Source organism: Corvus hawaiiensis, chromosome 6 (genome assembly GCF_020740725.1).
Source record: "Corvus hawaiiensis isolate bCorHaw1 chromosome 6, bCorHaw1.pri.cur, whole genome shotgun sequence".
Taxonomy (NCBI): Eukaryota; Metazoa; Chordata; class Aves; order Passeriformes; family Corvidae; genus Corvus; species Corvus hawaiiensis.
This window is the reverse complement of record NC_063218.1, coordinates 2,031,416-2,049,427: the sequence shown is the minus strand read 5'-3', so window position 1 is coordinate 2,049,427 and position 18,012 is coordinate 2,031,416. Positions and strand designations below refer to the sequence as shown.

At 50.5% G+C, this 18,012-nt stretch overlaps 1 protein-coding gene across 3 annotated transcripts; it reads left to right on the top strand.

The window, feature by feature from the left end:
* The first annotated feature begins 110 nt into the window (after window positions 1-110).
* On the top strand, window positions 111-17,788 carry NEMF (nuclear export mediator factor). Of its 3 annotated transcripts, XM_048306602.1 has the most exons (33): window positions 111-291; window positions 1,413-1,481; window positions 1,781-1,883; window positions 2,704-2,829; window positions 2,906-3,054; window positions 3,279-3,346; window positions 4,289-4,375; window positions 5,112-5,188; window positions 5,695-5,765; window positions 5,861-5,936; window positions 7,186-7,248; window positions 7,411-7,488; window positions 7,818-8,026; window positions 8,482-8,667; window positions 9,011-9,074; window positions 9,546-9,634; window positions 10,277-10,380; window positions 10,721-10,783; window positions 10,920-11,032; window positions 11,449-11,506; window positions 11,867-11,925; window positions 12,378-12,498; window positions 12,896-13,160; window positions 13,723-13,765; window positions 13,849-13,898; window positions 14,392-14,545; window positions 14,851-14,928; window positions 15,004-15,198; window positions 15,856-15,888; window positions 16,532-16,638; window positions 16,714-16,757; window positions 16,854-16,933; window positions 17,539-17,788. In XM_048306602.1, the coding sequence occupies exons 1-33, from the start codon at window positions 233-235 to the stop codon at window positions 17,614-17,616; spliced, it is 3,219 nt and encodes a 1,072-aa protein (XP_048162559.1). In that variant the 5' UTR covers window positions 111-232; the 3' UTR covers window positions 17,617-17,788. The 3 variants fall into 3 exon arrangements, with proteins under 3 accessions (XP_048162559.1, XP_048162561.1, XP_048162560.1); XM_048306604.1 differs by lacking the exons at window positions 15,856-15,888; window positions 16,532-16,638; window positions 16,714-16,757; window positions 16,854-16,933; window positions 17,539-17,788 and adding an exon at window positions 15,743-15,849; XM_048306603.1 differs by lacking the exons at window positions 15,856-15,888; window positions 16,532-16,638; window positions 16,714-16,757; window positions 16,854-16,933; window positions 17,539-17,788 and adding an exon at window positions 15,328-15,736.
* The last annotated feature ends 224 nt before the right edge of the window (window positions 17,789-18,012 follow it).

Genomic DNA, 18,012 nt, shown 5'->3' with positions numbered 1-18,012 from the left:
CCCCCGCGCTCACAGCGCCTCCTCTCGGTCGCGCGCGGCACCGCCCCGCCCGGCTCGGCCCATGCGCGGTCGCGAAGCGCCGAGGATTGGCGCCGGGTGCGACCCGTAGCGCCCGTGGGCGCAGGCGCGGGGTGGCCCCGGACGGCCGGGAGCCGTGAGGGGCCGGGAGCCGGGATTAGTGAGGGGCCGGGAGCCGGGATACCTGGGGATCTCGGCGGGCGGCACCGGCGCCATGAAGTCCCGCTTCAGCACCGTCGATATCCGCGCGGTGCTCGCCGAGCTGCGGCAGAGGTACCGGCACTCCCCGCCCGTGCGGCCCCGGGGAGCGGGGCCCGGCCCCGTGGGTCCTGGTCCTGCTCCTGGTCCTGGCCCGGTTCTTGTTCTGTCCCTGCTCCCCCTTCTGGTCCTGGTCCTGGCCCGGCTTCCCTGCCCCGCCGTGGCCTCAGGGCTGTGGGGGCTCTGTCTCTCCATCGTGTCCTGCTCTCACAGCTCTGCCCCTCAGCGCTGCCCTGCCTGGGCTCTGCATAACCCCCTCACCCATCCCCCGTCCCGTTCCAGCCCTGCCTGGAAGGGCAAGCACACCTTCCACTATCCCAGGCTGTTCCAAGCCCTGTCCATCCTGGCCTTGGACACTGCCAGGGATCCAGGGGCAGCCACAGCTTCTCTGGGAATTCTATTCCAGGGCCTCCCCACCCTCCCAGCCAGGAATTCCCAGTTCCCAGTATCCCATCCAGCCCTGCCCTCTGGCACTGGGAAGCCATTCCCTGTGTCCTTTCCCTCCAGGCCTTGTCCCCAGTCCCTCTCCAGCTCTCCTGGAGCCCCTTTAGGCCCTGCAAGGGGCTTTGAGCTCTCCCCAGAGCCTTCTCTTTTCCAGGCTGGACAACTCCCACCCAGCTGGGAAGCTGCTCCCACCCCTGTGGAGCTCTGACCCTTCCTGGTGTCCGGGGCACTCCGCATGTCCAGCCCCACTCTGAAGGGAGTGACTGACACCCCCCAGGCCAGTTCAGTGCTCATACTGGGATTACTGGTGCCCTGTGCTCACAAAGGTGCTCTGGTGCAACCAGTACATTTTGCATCCCTGCCACAAAGAGGAGGGCTGGCAGGAACCGGCAGCTTTCTGTGTTTTTTTCCATTAATATAAATTTCTCCGTCTAATTTTCTCCCTCTCTTAATTGCTGTGTCTTCAGAGCAGTTTCTCCATCTCTGCGTGGTTTTTTGCTTCCAGCTTGTTCCATCAGTCTTCCTTTGCTGCCCTTTTGGTTACTGCTTGGTGATTTATATAGCTTGCTAATTTATCAGAATTTGGTAATTTATCAGAACTTGCCTTTCTGTGTACTTTAATTGCCACTGGGATTTTTCCAGACAGTTGTGTTTTGGATTCTCCAAAGCATTCTGTGTTTCCCTTTTGGCAGCTTGTTGGGAATGAGAGTGAACAACATTTATGATGTGGATAACAAGACCTATCTCATTCGCCTGCAGAAGTAAGAGCTTTAAATATCTTTATTTAAAAATTCTTTGGAAATGCTCTGTGAAAACTAGATTTTGTTAATTGTCTGCAGTAATTTCTGGCTTGTTTCCAGTGAAATTCTGCTGTTCTTTGGTAAAATGCAGTAATTTTTACCCAAAAAGCTCTTAGGAAATAGGATATGGAGTGTGAAACCCTGCAGACTGGGGGGTGGTGAGGGATGGCTGCTCCTGTGCCACTTGGAATCACGGACTATCCTCATTTGGAAGGGATCCAGAAGGATTTTGGGGTCCAGCTCCTTTGTTTTGCCCCCAGGCCGGACTGCAAGGCCACGCTGCTGCTGGAATCCGGGATACGCATCCACATGACGGAGTTTGAGTGGCCAAAGAACATGATGCCATCGAGCTTTGCCATGAAGGTAAACTCACCAGAGTTTGGGTTTTGGTAAAATGGCTGGATGTCAGGAAGGAATGTTCATGTTCTGACCTTGGAGACAAGAAAATAGGGAAGGATTATCCCGGTGAATCCTGATCCAGCGGATGGCTGAAGACAAGGGAGGACGTGGACTTAGGATCACACCGTTGATGTTCAGTGCCTGAAACAGTGAATATTTAAATTTATAAAAACTATTGCTAAGCTGCTGGATATCTTCTGGACCTCCCTGGAATGTTGCTCCAGTAAAATCCTTGTCATTCCAGTTGGATTGTCTGAACTTCTGGGTGCTGGATGCAGCACCCTGTGGTACAGAGTCCTCTGTTCAGTCTCCTGGGTTTTGGGGGTTCAGACCTTGCTCCAGGCTGTTAGGCTGGGCTCCTGCAGGTGGATCCACAGGTAGATCCACGGGGATACAGCTTGGGATGACTCCCATGGATCTGCTTATCCCCTGGCTGCAGCCAGAAATGACTCAGCAGAGATTCTGTGGGGTGGCTTTCCACGGCAGAGATGGATACAGGGATAATCCCAGTTCTTACAAAATAAACTCTTGGAATTTGAACTAGCTGCTCCCTTGAGCTAAAAAAACAGCATGGAAAAAATGTCTTAACATTAAGAATTGGGATCAATTATATTTATAATTATAACAATGAAGGTGTGAATGAAGGTGTGGCGGGAACCAACTTTTTTTGTTCTTACGATATTTGAATTCAATAGAAGGTGGTTGGTGCCACGTGAGGGCTCTACAGCCCAGCCATTCCCAGATGTTTCCAGCATGTCCCAGACATCTTTCCCACCCCTGGCAGTGCCGGAAGCATTTGAAGACGCGGAGGTTGGTGAGCGTGAGCCAGCTGGGGATCGACCGCATCGTGGACCTGCAGTTCGGCAGCGACGAGGCCGCCTATCACCTGATTGTGGAGCTGTATGACAGGGTGAGTGAGGGCTCCAGCAGCGTCCCCCGAGGCAGGGACACGAGGGTGGCCTCACTGAGGGTCCCTGTGCTCCCAGGGGAACGTTGTCCTCACTGACCACGAGTACATCATCCTGAACATCCTGAGGTTCCGCACGGACGAGGCGGACGACGTCAGGTTTGCAGTGCGGGAGCGGTACCCGGTGGACAGTGCAAAAGCTGCTGTGCCTCTGCCAACTTTGGACAGGTAATTTCAATTTCAGAGCTCTTAAATGGTGTTATTTATCGGGATAAACCCAAATTTCTTGGAGCTGTGAAAAGCTTTGGGTAGTTCCTCACGTATTACAGGCCACTTTTAGTTTCTTTTTTTAAGGCTGGAAATGTTTTGTAGCTTGTAAGCACTGCAGTGTTGTTTTGTTGTTGTAAAACACATTATTCTTTGGAATTGCAACTCTCCCTTGTCCCCTGCAGGTTAACTGAAATCATATCAAATGCACCCAAAGGGGAACAGCTGAAGAGGGTTCTCAACCCACTCCTTCGTAAGTAACTGGGCTTTGTTAGAAGATGAAATGGGGTCAATCAATGTGTGTTATGTCATGCTGGAAAATATGAATAACTTACCATAGAATCCTGGAGTGGTTTGGGTTGGAAGGGCCCTTAAAGCTCATCTCATTCCACCGCCTGCCTTGGGCAGGGACACCTTCCACAAGCCCAGGTTGCCTTGGGAAACAGACATTTATTGTTTCCAAGCCCACGGCACAGAGCTGAGCCTGCCCACGGTGCTGCAGGGATGAGAGCTGCTGCGAGTGGCTCTGGTGGAGCTCTGGTTTGGGGCACTGTGCACCGTCCTGGTACCAAACAGGAGCTGTAAGTGTAAAGGTTTTCCTGAGCACAGAACCAAATCTGTCTTGTGTGAGGTGGTCAGAACAAAATTGGTTTTCCTCCTGACCTGGCAATGCTGATGAAGCAGAGAATTCCCTGAACAGCTCAAATCACACCTAAGTGTTACTTTCCCCATCTCTTCATTCTCTTTTTCACCAGTTTTCCCTCTCTTTCTCTACCCTGGTCTGCTAAATAATTGCTATTACTGTATAATAATAATAATAATATTACTGTATAACACTGTATAATTGCTAATTATTGTCCCCCACTGCTCCCAGTTTTGCTGCATCCATGCTGGAATTTGGTATTTCTGATCCCATCACGGAGGAAACCTTGGCATCACCATGGTGTTACTGATCCAATTACCAGGCACAGCTGCTCTGCTCTAAAATCCCCACAATTTTTCTCTTGGTGGGAATTTGGCTGTTTCTCACCTCCTCCTCCTCATCCACCCATGAAATCCACCCATCCTTCCTGCCCTTTCCCTGATTTTTGGTACTTCTCACTCTTCTCACACTCTTGTGTCCAGGTTTTTTTCTAAATGCAAATTGTGAAAATTTTCTACAGATAATCTATTATTTCTTTTCTTTTTTTAACAGCTTATGGGGCCACTCTCATCGAGCACTGCCTTATAGAAGCTGGATTTTCTGGAGCTGTCAAAATAGATCAGCATCTGGAAAATAAAGGTATAATATTTTAAAGGCTGGGCCACAACTATGGGGATTTTTATGTCTGTGTAGTGGGTTTTATTTTTTTCCCAGAGAGGTGAGTAAAACTATAGTTCTGACCATGTGGTTTTATTTTTAAATGTTTTTAGCTTGAGGACCAGCCTCGTTTACATTAAAAGTCTTGATTTGTGCATGAATTGGAGGTGAAACATGAGGTTTTATACATTATGAATGGTTTTATCATGAGACACCACCTCACCCATGAGGTGAGTTCTGGTTGTACAAAGGATGTTTGACAAGGAGAATTAACATCAAAGTCTTTATTTGTAGGAAACATTGGGGATTTGGTACAGTGGCAGCTTTACATTTATTGGGAAATCAAAGATTTGGGTAATAAAATCAGAAAATATTTTCCTGCAATCTTATTTTCCTCGTGTGCTTTATATTTGCCATAAATCCAGAGGATTTTTTCCTTCCTACTGGATTATGGTGCTGAAAAAAATAACTTCTCACAGCTTCTGCTTTATGCTTTGCCTCTGCAGCTTTAATTTTATAAAGTGCTGGTATTTGTGTGGTCTTTTTTTTTCCCCCTGAAACTTGAATAATTATGTCCTAAAAGCACCTAAATAGGTTTTTATATTAAAAATTTCCCAAGTGTAAAACAAGTGCCGAGACTCCTGTTTAAAATGAGCAATAATTGCTGGAGTGAAGCACCAGGGATGAAATATTTCTGCTGTTTTATTTTTCTCTTTAGAAAACCTTGAAAAAGTTCTTTCAGCTCTAGAGAAAGCAGAAGAATACATGGCCCTCACTGACAACTTCAGTGGAAAGGTGGGTCTGGGGAGGGTTATCAGTTATTTGGGATTGCAGAGTTAAACTGGCAAGCAGGAATTCCTCAGGATGTGCAATTCCTGGTGTTCTCAGCCGTGGATTTTATTCCTGGGTGTCAGGTGGTGATGTGGAATAAAAATTGCTTCTTTCCACGGGGTGGGCAGCAATTAAATAATGCACAGGCAGGTTGTGTAAATCCTGGGAGATTTGCACTTGGGCTTTAATAAATAATAATAAAGTAATAATTTACTTTATTACTGTAATAATACACTAATAAATTCTATAATAAATTCTGCACATAGACTCTGCATTTATGGGGTAATCCTGAGGGTTGGAAGAAGTTCACTTCTTTTTCCAGAAGAAATTGGAGTCAAGACAAGCCAGTGGGGCAGGGATTTGCTCAGGCACAAGGTTCCCTGCTGGAATTATTTGCTGTCTCATGCTGATTACACCTAGACCTTTTGGTATCTTTTTGATACAAAAATGATATTTTTGTATCTTTTCAGGGTTATGTTATCCAGAAAAAGGAGAAAAAGCCAAGCCTGGAACCAGATAAAGCAGCAGAAGATATCTACACGTAAATATTTGAAGTATTTCTTCCCTTTATTTTTCTACTAGTCTGCATCACAGAAATTAGTTTTCAGGTGATAATATCAAATGTGTATTTTACAGATATGAGGAATTTCATCCTTTCTTGTTTTCTCAACATTCAAAATGTCCCTACTTGGAATTTGACTCATTCAATAAGGTACAGTGCTTTTGCTGATGCTGTACTTAAGTGCTTTAATTGACTGCTGCTACAAAGAGTAATTAAAACGTAGTGCAGAGGTTGTTAATGAAAGCAGAGACCTTGGAAGGGATGATTAATTTTATGGATAAACGTTTGATGAGAAAAGGCCAGCTCCAGCAGGGCCTTTAGGCTGCAGCTGGGCAGTGCTGTGTCCTGAGCTCAGATCCTGGAGCTGAGTGTGGAACCTGTGAGGGAGGTGGATGTTTCCAGCCAGAGAATCCCAAATGCTTTGTTGTGGAGAGCTGGAATCTCAGTTGTCTCTGGAGTAAACAGTTGTGACAGACATCACATTTACACTTTTCCTGTTACTGCTCTGAAAGCCTCAGGCCCCTGATTTGGTGTTGTCCTTCCTGGTCCTCCACTCGTTAACATCTGGAATCATTAATTGCCTCTTGTTCCCGACCTTGATCTCCAGAATTCCCATTTCATGTTCCTGCCCTGCTTCCTGGCTGAATTCCTGTCATCTCCTTCACTGATCACAGAATCCCAGAGTGGTTTGGGCTGGAAGGGACTCAAAGCCCATCCAGTGCCACCCCTGCCATGGCAGGGACACCTCCCACTGTCCCAGGCTGCTCCCAGCCCCAATGTCCAACCTGGCCCTGGGCACTGCCAGGGATCCAGGGGCAGCCCCAGCTTCTCTGGGCACCCTGTGCCAGGGCCTGCCCACCCTTCCAGCCAGGAATTCCTTCCCAATCTCCCATCCAGCCCTGCCCTCTGGCAGTGGGAAGCCATTCCCTGTGTGCTGTCCCTCCATCCTTGTCCCCAGTCCCTCTGATGATCTAAACAGCCTCAAACCTTCCTCATCTTGTGCTTTAAGCACAGCTGGAACACCAGGAGCTGTTCTTAGGCATTCTGGGTCTTTGTGGGTTTTTAACTGACCCAGTGGAGCAGCAGGAATTCGGGGCAGACAGATCTGTCTGTGCAACCATTTAATCTGAACCAAAGCAGCTTCTTTTGCATCACTTCTTAGCAAAAATGATGGGCCATAGTTTGGCCACTTATTTACCTGTGTGTTTGCAGTGAGACACAGCCCTGAGTGTCTTGCTGAACTCATCCCAATGGGAAGGGAAATGGAGAAAGCTCCTGGAGGTTGTGTCAGCCTCTCTCACCTCTTTTAGTGCTTTGCAGCCACTTCTCTGCAGGGACCCTGCTCTGCCTGCTCTGTCAGGCCAGCCTGGAGATTCTCCAACCTGATTCTCTCTTGCAGGCAACAGACGAGTTCTACTCCAAGCTGGAGGGGCAGAAGATTGATCTGAAGGCCTTGCAGCAGGTGTGTCCTGATCCAGGACTGGGGCAGCTGGGATGGCTCCCGGATTTCCTGAGGCTTCACTTGCTTCTGGCAGTGATTACCTGATGCCATTTATATTTATGTTTATGTTTATATCTATATCTATATCTATATTTAGTTTTTTTGCCATCTTGTTTTTGAAAGGAAAAACAAGCACTGAAGAAACTTGAAAATGTCCGCAGGGACCATGAGCACAGACTGGAAGCTCTCCAGCAGGCTCAGGTAAGACAGATTTGGGGTTTTAATTAACAAGATGCATAATCACAGAACCATGGGATGGTTTGGTTGGGGGGGAGCTTCAATCCCATGCAGCTCCATGGGCAGGGACACCTGCCACTATCCCAGGTAGCTCCAACCTGGCCTGGAACACTTCAGGGATTGGCAGGACTGGAGTTGGATGTTATCCTGGGCCACCACTTCAATCCAATCTTGGATTCCAAGATTCCACTTCAATCCAATCTTGGATTTCTTCTCCACTACTTCCGTTTATTCAAAACTATTGCTGAGCACGTGTTTAGCTCCAATGGCTCCAACCTTCTCCTTTCCCTAAGGAAGCTGATAAGCTGAAAGGAGAGCTGATAGAGATGAACCTGGAGGTGGTGGACAGGGCCATCCAGGTGGTCAGAAGTGCCTTGGCCAACCAGATCGACTGGACCGAGATTGGGGCCATTGTCAAAGAGGCCCAGGCCCAGGGGGACCCCGTGGCCACGGCAATCAAAGAGTTAAAGCTGCAGACAAACCACATCACCATGCTGCTGAGGTGAGTGCACTGCCCAGTGGCTGTAAAAACCTCATCTCACACTGGATCAGGAGCTTAGAGATTAAAAAAAAAAAAAAAACACCAAAATATCTTTTTTATAGCCAGAAGTTTTGGTGTGAAAGCTGGGACGTGGCAAAGTTAATCCATGAATTTTTAGTTACCTCACTTTCAGAAATGTACAGAATAAACTTGGTTTTGGTTGGTTCCTTAGACTGGAAAAATTGGGCTCTTTATCTTCTGCTCTTGTTTTCTTTTTTCCTCCAAATTTTGGCTGACTCCAAGACATAAATGGGTTGGAATGAGGGGCTTTCCTGTGTCTGCACAGTGAAAAGGGTTTAGAGGCTCCTTGGACCCTTTCCAAACTTCTGAGAGAATTAAATTAAGAGCGCACTCCACCAAGGATTAAAAATTAACCAGTTCTCTTATCTTAATCATCTAATGCCATGTGTTTTTAGGAACCCATATGTGTTATCTGAAGAGGAAGAGGAGGAGGACGATGCTGATGTAGAGAAAGAAGAAACAGAAGAACCAAAGGGAAAAAAGAAAAAGAACAAAACGAAACAGTTGAAGAAACCTCAGAAAAACAAACCCTCGTTGGTTGATGTTGATCTCAATTTGTCTGCCTATGCCAATGCCAAAAAGTAAGATTTTTTTTAGATAATACGTGGATTTGTAGTAGAAATTTCTCTGTGTTTGCAGTTGTTGGTGATAATATTGCAGGAGGAAGGGCTTTGGGATATCTTGTTAAAAATAAGAGTTAAAAATGGAAATGGCAGCTTGCCCTGAGCTCTGGGATGGGAATTTCCCTGGTCCAGACCCACTGGTGCAGGGCAGCTGGTCTGTGGCTGTCACATTGATTGAATTTTTTAATTAATTGAGTCAAATTCTGCACATGGAACAAAATGCAGAGGCCTGGGATAAGTGGGATAAGGATGAAGGAGTGGATCTGCTGGGATTTCAGGGACAAACACTTGTGTTTCACAGGTACTACGATCACAAAAGACACGCAGCCAAGAAAACTCAGAAGACAGTGGAAGCTGCAGAAAAGGTATTTTTTTTTTCCCTTGGATTCGAGAAGATATTTAAAAGGGAAATCCCTGCCACTGCTAAGTGGAAAATCCTGACCTGGTCTGAGCAGCCCTAATGAGATGTGAAAGGGAAAAACAACCAGCCAGGGTTGTTCTATTCCTGACATTTTGAGCTCAGTGGAGGATTGCAGATCCCTGAAGTATCCTCCTTTTCCACCAGCAGCATTGGGAATACTCAGAACAGGTGGAGATACTGACAGACCAGGACTTAGAGTGGACAATCAGTGGAAATCCTTCCAATCCAAGAGCTGATCATTTTGGGGAGCAGCTCTCTGGGGTGGAGTTTTAAGGGCAGCTGTCTGACAGGAGCAGGGCTGGGTGGAGCCTGCACTGTGATAAAGTCCAGAGCCATTTCCTACCAACTTTCCCAGTGTTCACTCGGGAATTTTGTGATTCCTGCTGGATGGTGCTGGTGCTTTCTGTCCAAACAGGCTTTTAAATCAGCTGAGAAGAAGACGAAGCAAACCCTGAGGGAAGTTCAGACAGTCACCACCATCCAGAAAGCCAGAAAGGTCTATTGGCAAGTACAGCTCCCTCGTCCTTCTCTCATGTCCTGTGTCAGGATGAATCTTCACTGGCTTAGAAGTGGAGCTATTTCGGATTTCTGAGCACTGCACTTTGCATTGAGTCTCCCTACAGCTGCTGCCTAAAGTCAGAGAATCCCAGAATGGTTCCCAGGGATAATAACCCAAAGAAGCTGTGCCTGCCCCATCCCTGCAAGTGTCCAAGGCCAGGCTGGATGGGGCTTGGAGCAACCTGGGACAGTGGAAGGGTGTGGTCCAGTGGGACTGGATGAGCTTGAAGGTTTCTTCCAACCCAAAACATTCTGGGCTTCTGTGATTTAAAAAAACAACCAACAAATGAAACAAAACCCCAAAGCTTTTAATCACCTAATAACTGAATTATTAAAATAGAAATCAGTAGGAGGACTGTGGTGATGGTGCTTCTTGTGTCATCTCACAATCTCACTGCCAGTGATGCTGTAGCTGTCCCATGCCTTGTTTTTATGGCCCAGGCCTATGGATGGAAGTGAAACTATTTGCAGTGTCATAAATTGCAGATGCTGAGATGGATATTCTGAGTTTGGTATCAAAAGCTACCTGTGCAATGTCCTGTTAGTTCCAGGTGTTTCTCACACCGTGGATTTGCTGGAATTTGGCAGGTTTGAGAAGTTCCTGTGGTTCATCAGCTCTGAGAATTACCTGGTCATTGCTGGCAGGGATCAGCAGCAGAACGAGCTGATCGTGAAGCGCTACCTCAAACCAGGTGGGTCCATGGAGGGGATGTGTGGGTTTCCCTCCTCTTTCCCAGTTTTGGGAATGTCCAGCAGTGACATGGGAAGGTCTCTCTGCTTTGTTCTTGAGTTGGGCCTTGGATCAAAGGGAATTTTGGTGATGGGAGTCCCTGTGGTGCCATGAGGTGAGAACAGGTTGGATGGGCTCTCCTCAGGAGCAGAGGAGCTGATTCTCCCTGGGACAAGGATGGACTAAAAGGCTTCTGTGTCCCCATCCTGCTCCTTGAGCCAGACCAGCCATTTCCAACTAATGTTAGAGACTTCCCTGGCTCCAGGGATCCGTGGATCTGACTGGAGTCTCCTGTTTCCCAGGGGACATCTACGTGCACGCGGATCTGCACGGAGCCACCAGCTGCGTGATCAAGAACCCCTCAGGTACCCGTGGGACCCTGGGGACAGGAGCTGGCGGTGCCTTCCCTTGGGATGCCAATCAGTCCTTCCTGGGAAGCTCCCAGGCTGGCTTAGGGCAGTGCAGGATTTACTGGCTCGTGGTGTGCTGGGTGTTCCCCAGGTGAGCCCATCCCGCCGCGGACGCTGACGGAGGCCGGGACCATGGCCCTGTGCTACAGCGCTGCCTGGGACGCCCGCGTGGTCACCAGCGCCTGGTGGGTCACCCACAGCCAGGTGAGCACAGCCAGGCAGGAGCTGTCCAGCCACAGCATCCCAGGGAACTGGGATGTGGCCACAGACAGGAGCTGATGGGTGTGGGTCAAACTTCTGTGTGAGAGTGGGGAGATCACACCAAAGTCATGGTGGTTTTATTCCCTGAGTACTCCTGGATATATCCGGGGTTTGTTTCCTGAGTTACTCACCCAGGACTCCTAAAACACAGTGCTGGTGTGGGGTGTGATTGGATGGAAACGTTCCTTAGGAAAATTCCCTGCAAGGGAGAGGAAGAACCCCTTGGATGTGGAGTCCTGCAGAGCTGTTCCCAGGAGCTCAACTCTCGTTGAACCAATGTTTCTCCTGGTGCTGTTAGTACCTGATGCTGCCCTTCTGTCACAGAGAATTTTTTACAGTTTATCATGATTTTCTTTTAGGTTTCTAAAACTGCCCCCACGGGAGAATATCTCACTACTGGGAGCTTCATGATCCGAGGTGAGGCACAAAGGAACAGTGGGAATGGGATGTTTTCCCAAAGGTGCTGGGCTGTCCTGCAGTGGCAGCCACCCCCTCCCTCCCTGTGAACAGCCAGCAGATCCCACTCTTGACCCAGAAATCTGTTGGGAATGGCTTAGACTGAGTATCAGGCAGCTGCAGCAGCATTTTGAGCTGAGCCCTGGGCAGAAGTTCATTAACTCAGCTGCTTCTGAGCTCTCCTGTTCTCATCTCAGAGATAAAATCAGCCCCAGTGTAATTTTTGGGTAGCCTAGAGCCTCTAATAAAAATGAGTTTTTGAAGTACATCCTGCAGCATGGCTGCTAAACCTCCTCATGAGACTCTGCCTTTGTTTTCCAGGGAAAAAGAATTTCCTTCCACCTTCCTATCTGATGATGGGCTTCAGCTTCTTGTTTAAGGTACAGCTGTTCCCGTGCAGCTCCTGCTGGCTTTTGTAATTTGCTTTGAGCTGCAGGAGGCTTATTTTCTGCGTCTTGCTTATCAGTATATTCCCCATTACTTCTTTTCCCACTGGGATAAATCCCATAAAAGGCTTCTTGCTGATAATGACTCTGCTTTCATTTCCGTCTTAGCCCAGTGTGCACTGTCTGCATTTCAGACAGACTCTGGACATTCCTGCCTCTCCCAGGTTGTTATCCCAGCTCTGTTTGGAGCATGGGCTTGTTCAGGGAATCTGGGAGTGCAGCTCTGTGTGTCACCCTGACTTTTGATGTTGGCACACTCGGGTTTAAATGAGCTGGTTTCATTTTCTTGCTTTTTGATGGAAGAAAGTGTTAAAAAGGGAAGAAACAGCTGAGCGAGGTGTTCTGTGAACATCACCAGGCCTGACACAGAGGCTGCTCTTTTTTAGGTGGATGAAAGCTGTGTCTGGAGACACCGGGAAGAGAGGAAGGTCAAAGTCCAGGATGAGGACCTGGACACGGTTTCCAGCAGTGCCAGTGAGCTGGTGGCTGAGGAAGTGGAGCTTTTAGGTACAGTGGGAGGGACTGGGTGCTGTGGGTGCTGCTGGGAGCATCCTTCAGGGTCTGGGCGATCCCAGATTTTGGATCACTGATAGGACAAGGGGGAATGGTTTCACACTGCCAGAGGGCAGGGAGGGATGGGATATTGGGAAGGAATTCCTGGCTGGAGGGTGGGGAGGCCCTGGCCCAGGGTGCCCAGAGCAGCTGTGGCTGCCCCTGGATCCCTGGAAGTGTCCAAGGCCAGGTTGGATGGGGCTTGGAGCCACTGGGATAGTGGGAGGTGTCCCTGCCCATGGCAGGGGTGGAGTGAGATGGGCTTTAAGTTCCCTTCCAACCAAAACCATTCTGGGATTCCATGATGGATCAGTTTGGTTGTTTCTGTGTTTTCCTGCCCTGTGTGCCCCAGATGGAGGAGACAGCAGCAGTGAGGAGGATAAAGCCGAGGGTGAGGAAGCTCCAGAGGGTGAGGAAGCCACAGCTGAGAGTGCTCGTGAGGAGGGCGTTGCTGAGCTGGAGCAGGGAGGAGGGAACACTCCTGCTCCAGAGGCTGACTCCGAGGAGGATGAGGGAGAATCTGAGGAGGATCATCCAGAGCCAAAGAGGGAAGTGAAGGAGGAAGAGGTGAATTACCCAGACACCACCATCGACCTGTCACACCTTCAGTCCCAGAGGTGAGAGAAGCAGCAGCTGGGGGCACCTGAGGGTCTCTAAAACACCGCCAGGACAAGGCTGGGATGAGCTGCCAGCCCTTCTTTCCATGCTCAGCAGTGGGAATGCTGCCTCGTTTTCCTTTCAGGGCTGCTCACACCTGAGACACTGAGCCCTGAGCTGCCTGTGCTGTGCCAAGCTGGTGCAGAGCAGCTGCTCTGTGTGAGGCTGTGGGCTGAGCTCATCTCCCGGTTGTCCCTGGGATTCCTTGGGGGGTGCACGGAGGAGGCATGGAGTGAGTGCACATGGGGCTGTGTGCGTGGGCAGCTGCACATCGGGGCTCCCTCGGTGCCCAGGCTGTGTTCGGTGCTTGGTGTGTGTGAGGGGAGCTGGCAGAGAGCTAAGGCATGTTTGGTAAAGTGAATCCCAGGATTCCTGCCCTTTCCAGTCACCACAGCTGGGATTGCCAAGCACTAGAAAGCTGAAAGTGTTACAGCCAAGCTGCCCAGGTTTGGGCTGTGGTTGGTGTGTCCATGGTGAGCTGCCCTGCATCTGCTGATGAGCTCCTGTTCTATCTCCCCACAGATCCCTGCAGAAAATCATCCCCAAAGAGGAAGAGCCCAACTTGGTAAGACCCCAGCTCCAATGGGTGGCTCAGAGCAGTGGGAGCTGCTGGGCAGGGTCTGCTCTAAACTGCCTTTCCCTCCCCAGAGTGACAGCAGGGCCCAGGGCCGGAGACATCTCTCTGCCAAGGAGAGGAGGTGAGAGCCAGTGGGTGTTCCAGGGAATCCCAGAATTCCAGGATGGTTTGGCTTGGAAGGGAGCTTAAATCCCATCCCACCCCCTGCCATGGGCAGGGACACCTCCCACTGTCCCAGGCTGCTCCAAGCCCCATCCAGCCTGGCCTTGGGCACTGCCAGGGATCCAGGGGCAGCCACAGCTTCTCGAGGCAAATGCCCCATTCCCTGCCCAGGTCCTGGGCACAGGGCACGTCTGTCCCCACTCCCAGCCTGGGCTGATCCATGCCCATTGTCCATCCTGCATTTCCAGGGTGGGATCCTGCTCCTGTCCTTTGGGAATGCTGGCTGGGAACAGTTTCTTGTGTACTGTGGGCTGAAGAGGTTTTTCTGAGAAAGGGGTTGTTTCCAGTGTTCTCTGGATCCCTGTGGCAGGGAAGCAGGGTGGGAATACTGTCAGGAGAGCAGCAGCCTCTCCTGTCACAACAAAGCAGGGTGTTGTGGTTGTTCTCCTCAGAGAAATGAAGAAAAAGAAGCAGCAGAACAACTCTGAGAACTCGGAGCTGCCTGAGGAGAAGCAGAAGGAGACAGAGACAGAGACCCAACCTCCGGCTGCTGCCAACAGCCACAAGGCTGCTCCAGCCCCTCAGCCCATCAAGCGGGGCCAGAAGGTGGGCAGGGACCAGGGAGACCCTGGGCTGAGCTGTTGGCATGGAAGTGTGGACAGAAATCCCAGATCTCCCAGACATCCATGGCTGCCTGGTGGTTTTAGGCTCGTGGTGGTGCTTTGAGTGGTTTCAGGATGGTGGTGGGGGTTAGCACGGAGCTCACTGGAACCAGTCCCTTGGTTACTGGTGAGCTGCTCTGAAAGAGTTTGGGATACTGGGAAGGAAAGTGCATGTGGGGTCAGCAGCTGTGGATGCAAAACTCTGCTAAAAGTCGTCATTTCTGAAGCTGTTGGTGTTTCCTCCTGCAGAGTAAAATGAAGAAGATGAAGGAGAAGTACAGGGACCAGGATGAGGAGGATCGGGAGCTCATCATGAAGCTGCTGGGGGTGAGGGGTGGAGTTGAGCCTTCCCAGGGGTGTGGTGGCTCTGGTCACCAGCCCTGACCAGCTGTGTCACCACAGTCTGCAGGCTCCACCAAGGAGGACAAAGGGAAAAAAGGGAAGAAGGGGAAGACAAAAGAAGAGGCAGCAAAGAAGCAACAGCAGAAAACCAAAGCCCCCCGTCGTGCGGCTGGAGGGGGCAAGGAGACCCTCCCAGCAGGAATCCTGCTACACGAGGCACAGGAGCCAGCCCTGGATGAGCTGCAGGAGGAGAAGGTGAGGAGTGGGATGGGAAGGTGGAGCAGGAGGATGGGAAGATGAGGAACAGGGTGAGAAGGTGAGGAGCAGGAGGGGAAGGTGAGCAGCTCTCTCCTCTCCTCACCTGTCCATGTCTGTCCCTTGCAGGGGCTCTCCTGGCTCTGTGTAGCTTTTCCACCTGGGAGGCTGAGCAGCTCCCCATGGATTTTGAGCACTGTGGAGAGCTCTGTGCCTGTTGCCAGGGCTCAGGGAGCCCACTGGATTCCCAGAGCAGCCCAAAGCCCTGCAGCAATCCATGTGCTCATCCTGCTCCCAGCACAGCCAGAACTGGGGCTCGGAGCAGTCCCGAGGATCCCGTTCATCCAACACCTCCCCCTCAGCTGAGCTGTAACCGAGCTCCCAGCCCTGTTGTTGGGATTTGGTATCTCTGAGCCCCATCTCCCTCCTCCCAGCTTGGCGTGTGCCAGGCAAATTAGAGCTTGGGAAGAAACACTCCACCCTCCCACCACAGCAAAGTGCTGCTCTTAGCTTGGCTGTGGAACGAGTTCCGTTCTCTTTGCAGGGAGCATGGGGCTTTCTGGGGCCTGCTGATTAAAGAATTCATTGGGGACGGGGGAGGAAGAAGCAGCTCTGTGGCTTTTGAAGCCCTGATGTGTCCTCTGTTTGTGTGTGCAGGAGGAGCAGGACCAGGAGCAGCCAGGACTGGAGGTAAATGCTCAGTTCTGTAAGTGCTGAGCTGGGGGCTGTGTTCCTGCTGGGACTGGGACATGTGGGAGCCCTCCAGGAATTTGAACGCACCTTAATTGTATTTTTAATGATTAACCTCCTTTTCTTCCTGCCCTGCTCATCTCCACATCCTCCATAAACCCAGAGCTGGCTCCATGGATGTTTGCCCCTGGTTTTTGCCTTGGTGGCTCTGGGCTGGAGGATGACACAATGAGCAGTGCAGGCTGTTCTTTAGTTCAGAAAGTTTATTTACATATAAAATTGCTTCAAATGTTTCTGTAATTACAGGCTCTGGGTGTTGCCCAAGGCTGGCAATAAGTGAATTCCTTTAAATTCCTTAGTGGAGGAGGATAACGGTGTCTGCTGGGGGAAGCTTTGGGTGACCCTGGAACTCCATTGGGAGGCCCAGAGTAAGATCCAGCAAAAGATGTGATTTTAGTGATCAGAGAGGATCAGTCACAAATCCTGGCTTGGCAATTCCTTGCCAGTGAAGTGATCACGGAGCCATGGAATGGTTTGGGTTGGAAGGGACCTTAAAGGCCACCTATTCCCACCTCCTGCCCCATGACTCCACAGGGAGGGCTGAGCACAGGGCCTGGGTCCAGTGGAGCTCTTTGTCCCCCAGGACAGCGAGGCCCTGCTGGACTCCCTGACTGGGCAGCCCCACCCCGAGGACATCCTGCTCTTTGCTGTCCCCACCTGTGCTCCCTACACAGCCATGACCAACTACAAGTGAGTGGCAGCACCTTCCTGGGAGGGGATGTGGTGAGAGTTTGTTTTATTTACAGAAACCTCTCCTTTGGGCAGGTATAAAGTCAAGCTCACTCCAGGCACGCAGAAGAAGGGCAAAGGTATGGTCTGAGAGCCCTGAATCCTTTCCTGTGCTCTGCCTGCTGAAGCCAGCCTGCTTTTCCAAGCTGTTTCACTCTTCCCTGTGTTTTTTCCAGCTGCCAAGATCGCCTTGCACAATTTTATGCAGTCCAAAGAAGCCAGTGCACGAGAAAAGGACCTGTTCCGCAGCGTGAAGGTGAGGCTTTCGCTGCAATTTTTCTTGTACAAAGCAGCAGCAGCAGCAGCAGAATGTCCACAAGTGCCATTTTGGGGGGAAATGCTGCCAAAATGGAGTGTCCTGTTGGGTTTTTTTGTTAGCAGTGCTGTGTCAGTTCTGCTGGGGAAGGTCTGAGAGTCCTGCAATGGTTTGGGGTGGAAAGGATCTTAAAAACCTCATTCCATGGGCAGGGACACCTTCCACTAGCCCAGGTTGCTCCAAGCCCCGTCCAGCCTAGCCAGGGACACTTCCCAGCTTTTCTGGGAAACCTGTACTGCTGAGGCTGGGAAGAACCATCAGAACCTGAGCCTCAGTGGTAGCACTGGGCCTTTTGTTCCTGCATTGTCACTCGTCTGACAAAAGCAGCATCTTCCAAGAAACCCTCTGGGTCTGGAGTGGGAATTGCTGGGGCAGGGGGAGGTGCTTGCACTGGGAGTTGAGGCTGGAGATGTCCTGTGCCCCTCTCTCCCAACCAGGTGCTCACCAGAGCCAAGGAAAGGGATCACACTCATGCTCCAGGCCAAGGAAGGGCTTTGGAAATGCTTTCCTGCTGTGGTCACTTTCTCTTCTTTCATGTTTCCTAGGACACGGATTTGTCAAGAAATATTCCCGGGAAGGTGAAAGTGTCTGCACCTCACCTGCAGAACATGAAGAAGAAGTGATTCCATGCTGGGGGTTCTCACCCCCACCCAGCCCCGGGGCTGGGGCAGACGGACACAGACCCACAACTAGGACTGATCCAACACCCAGGGCCTGCATTCCTGGTGCTTTAGCTGGACTCTGATACAAATTGCAGATAAACATGGAAGTAAATTGCTGGCATTTGGTCAGGAATGTCCTCCCCTGCTGCTGCTTCTCTGTTGTTCCTCACTGCTGGGCAAACGCTCTGGAATTTGGGGCAGGAAAACTCCAGGGTGTTCAGTTCCTTCCTGCCCCGTGCCTGTGGCAGGGCCTGCCCTCCAGGAGGGCAGTTCCAGTGGAGAATGCTTCCTTTGGGAAGATGGAATTGTGTTTTCCCCCAAATACTCCCTGGCTGTGGAGAGAGGGAAGGTGCAGGC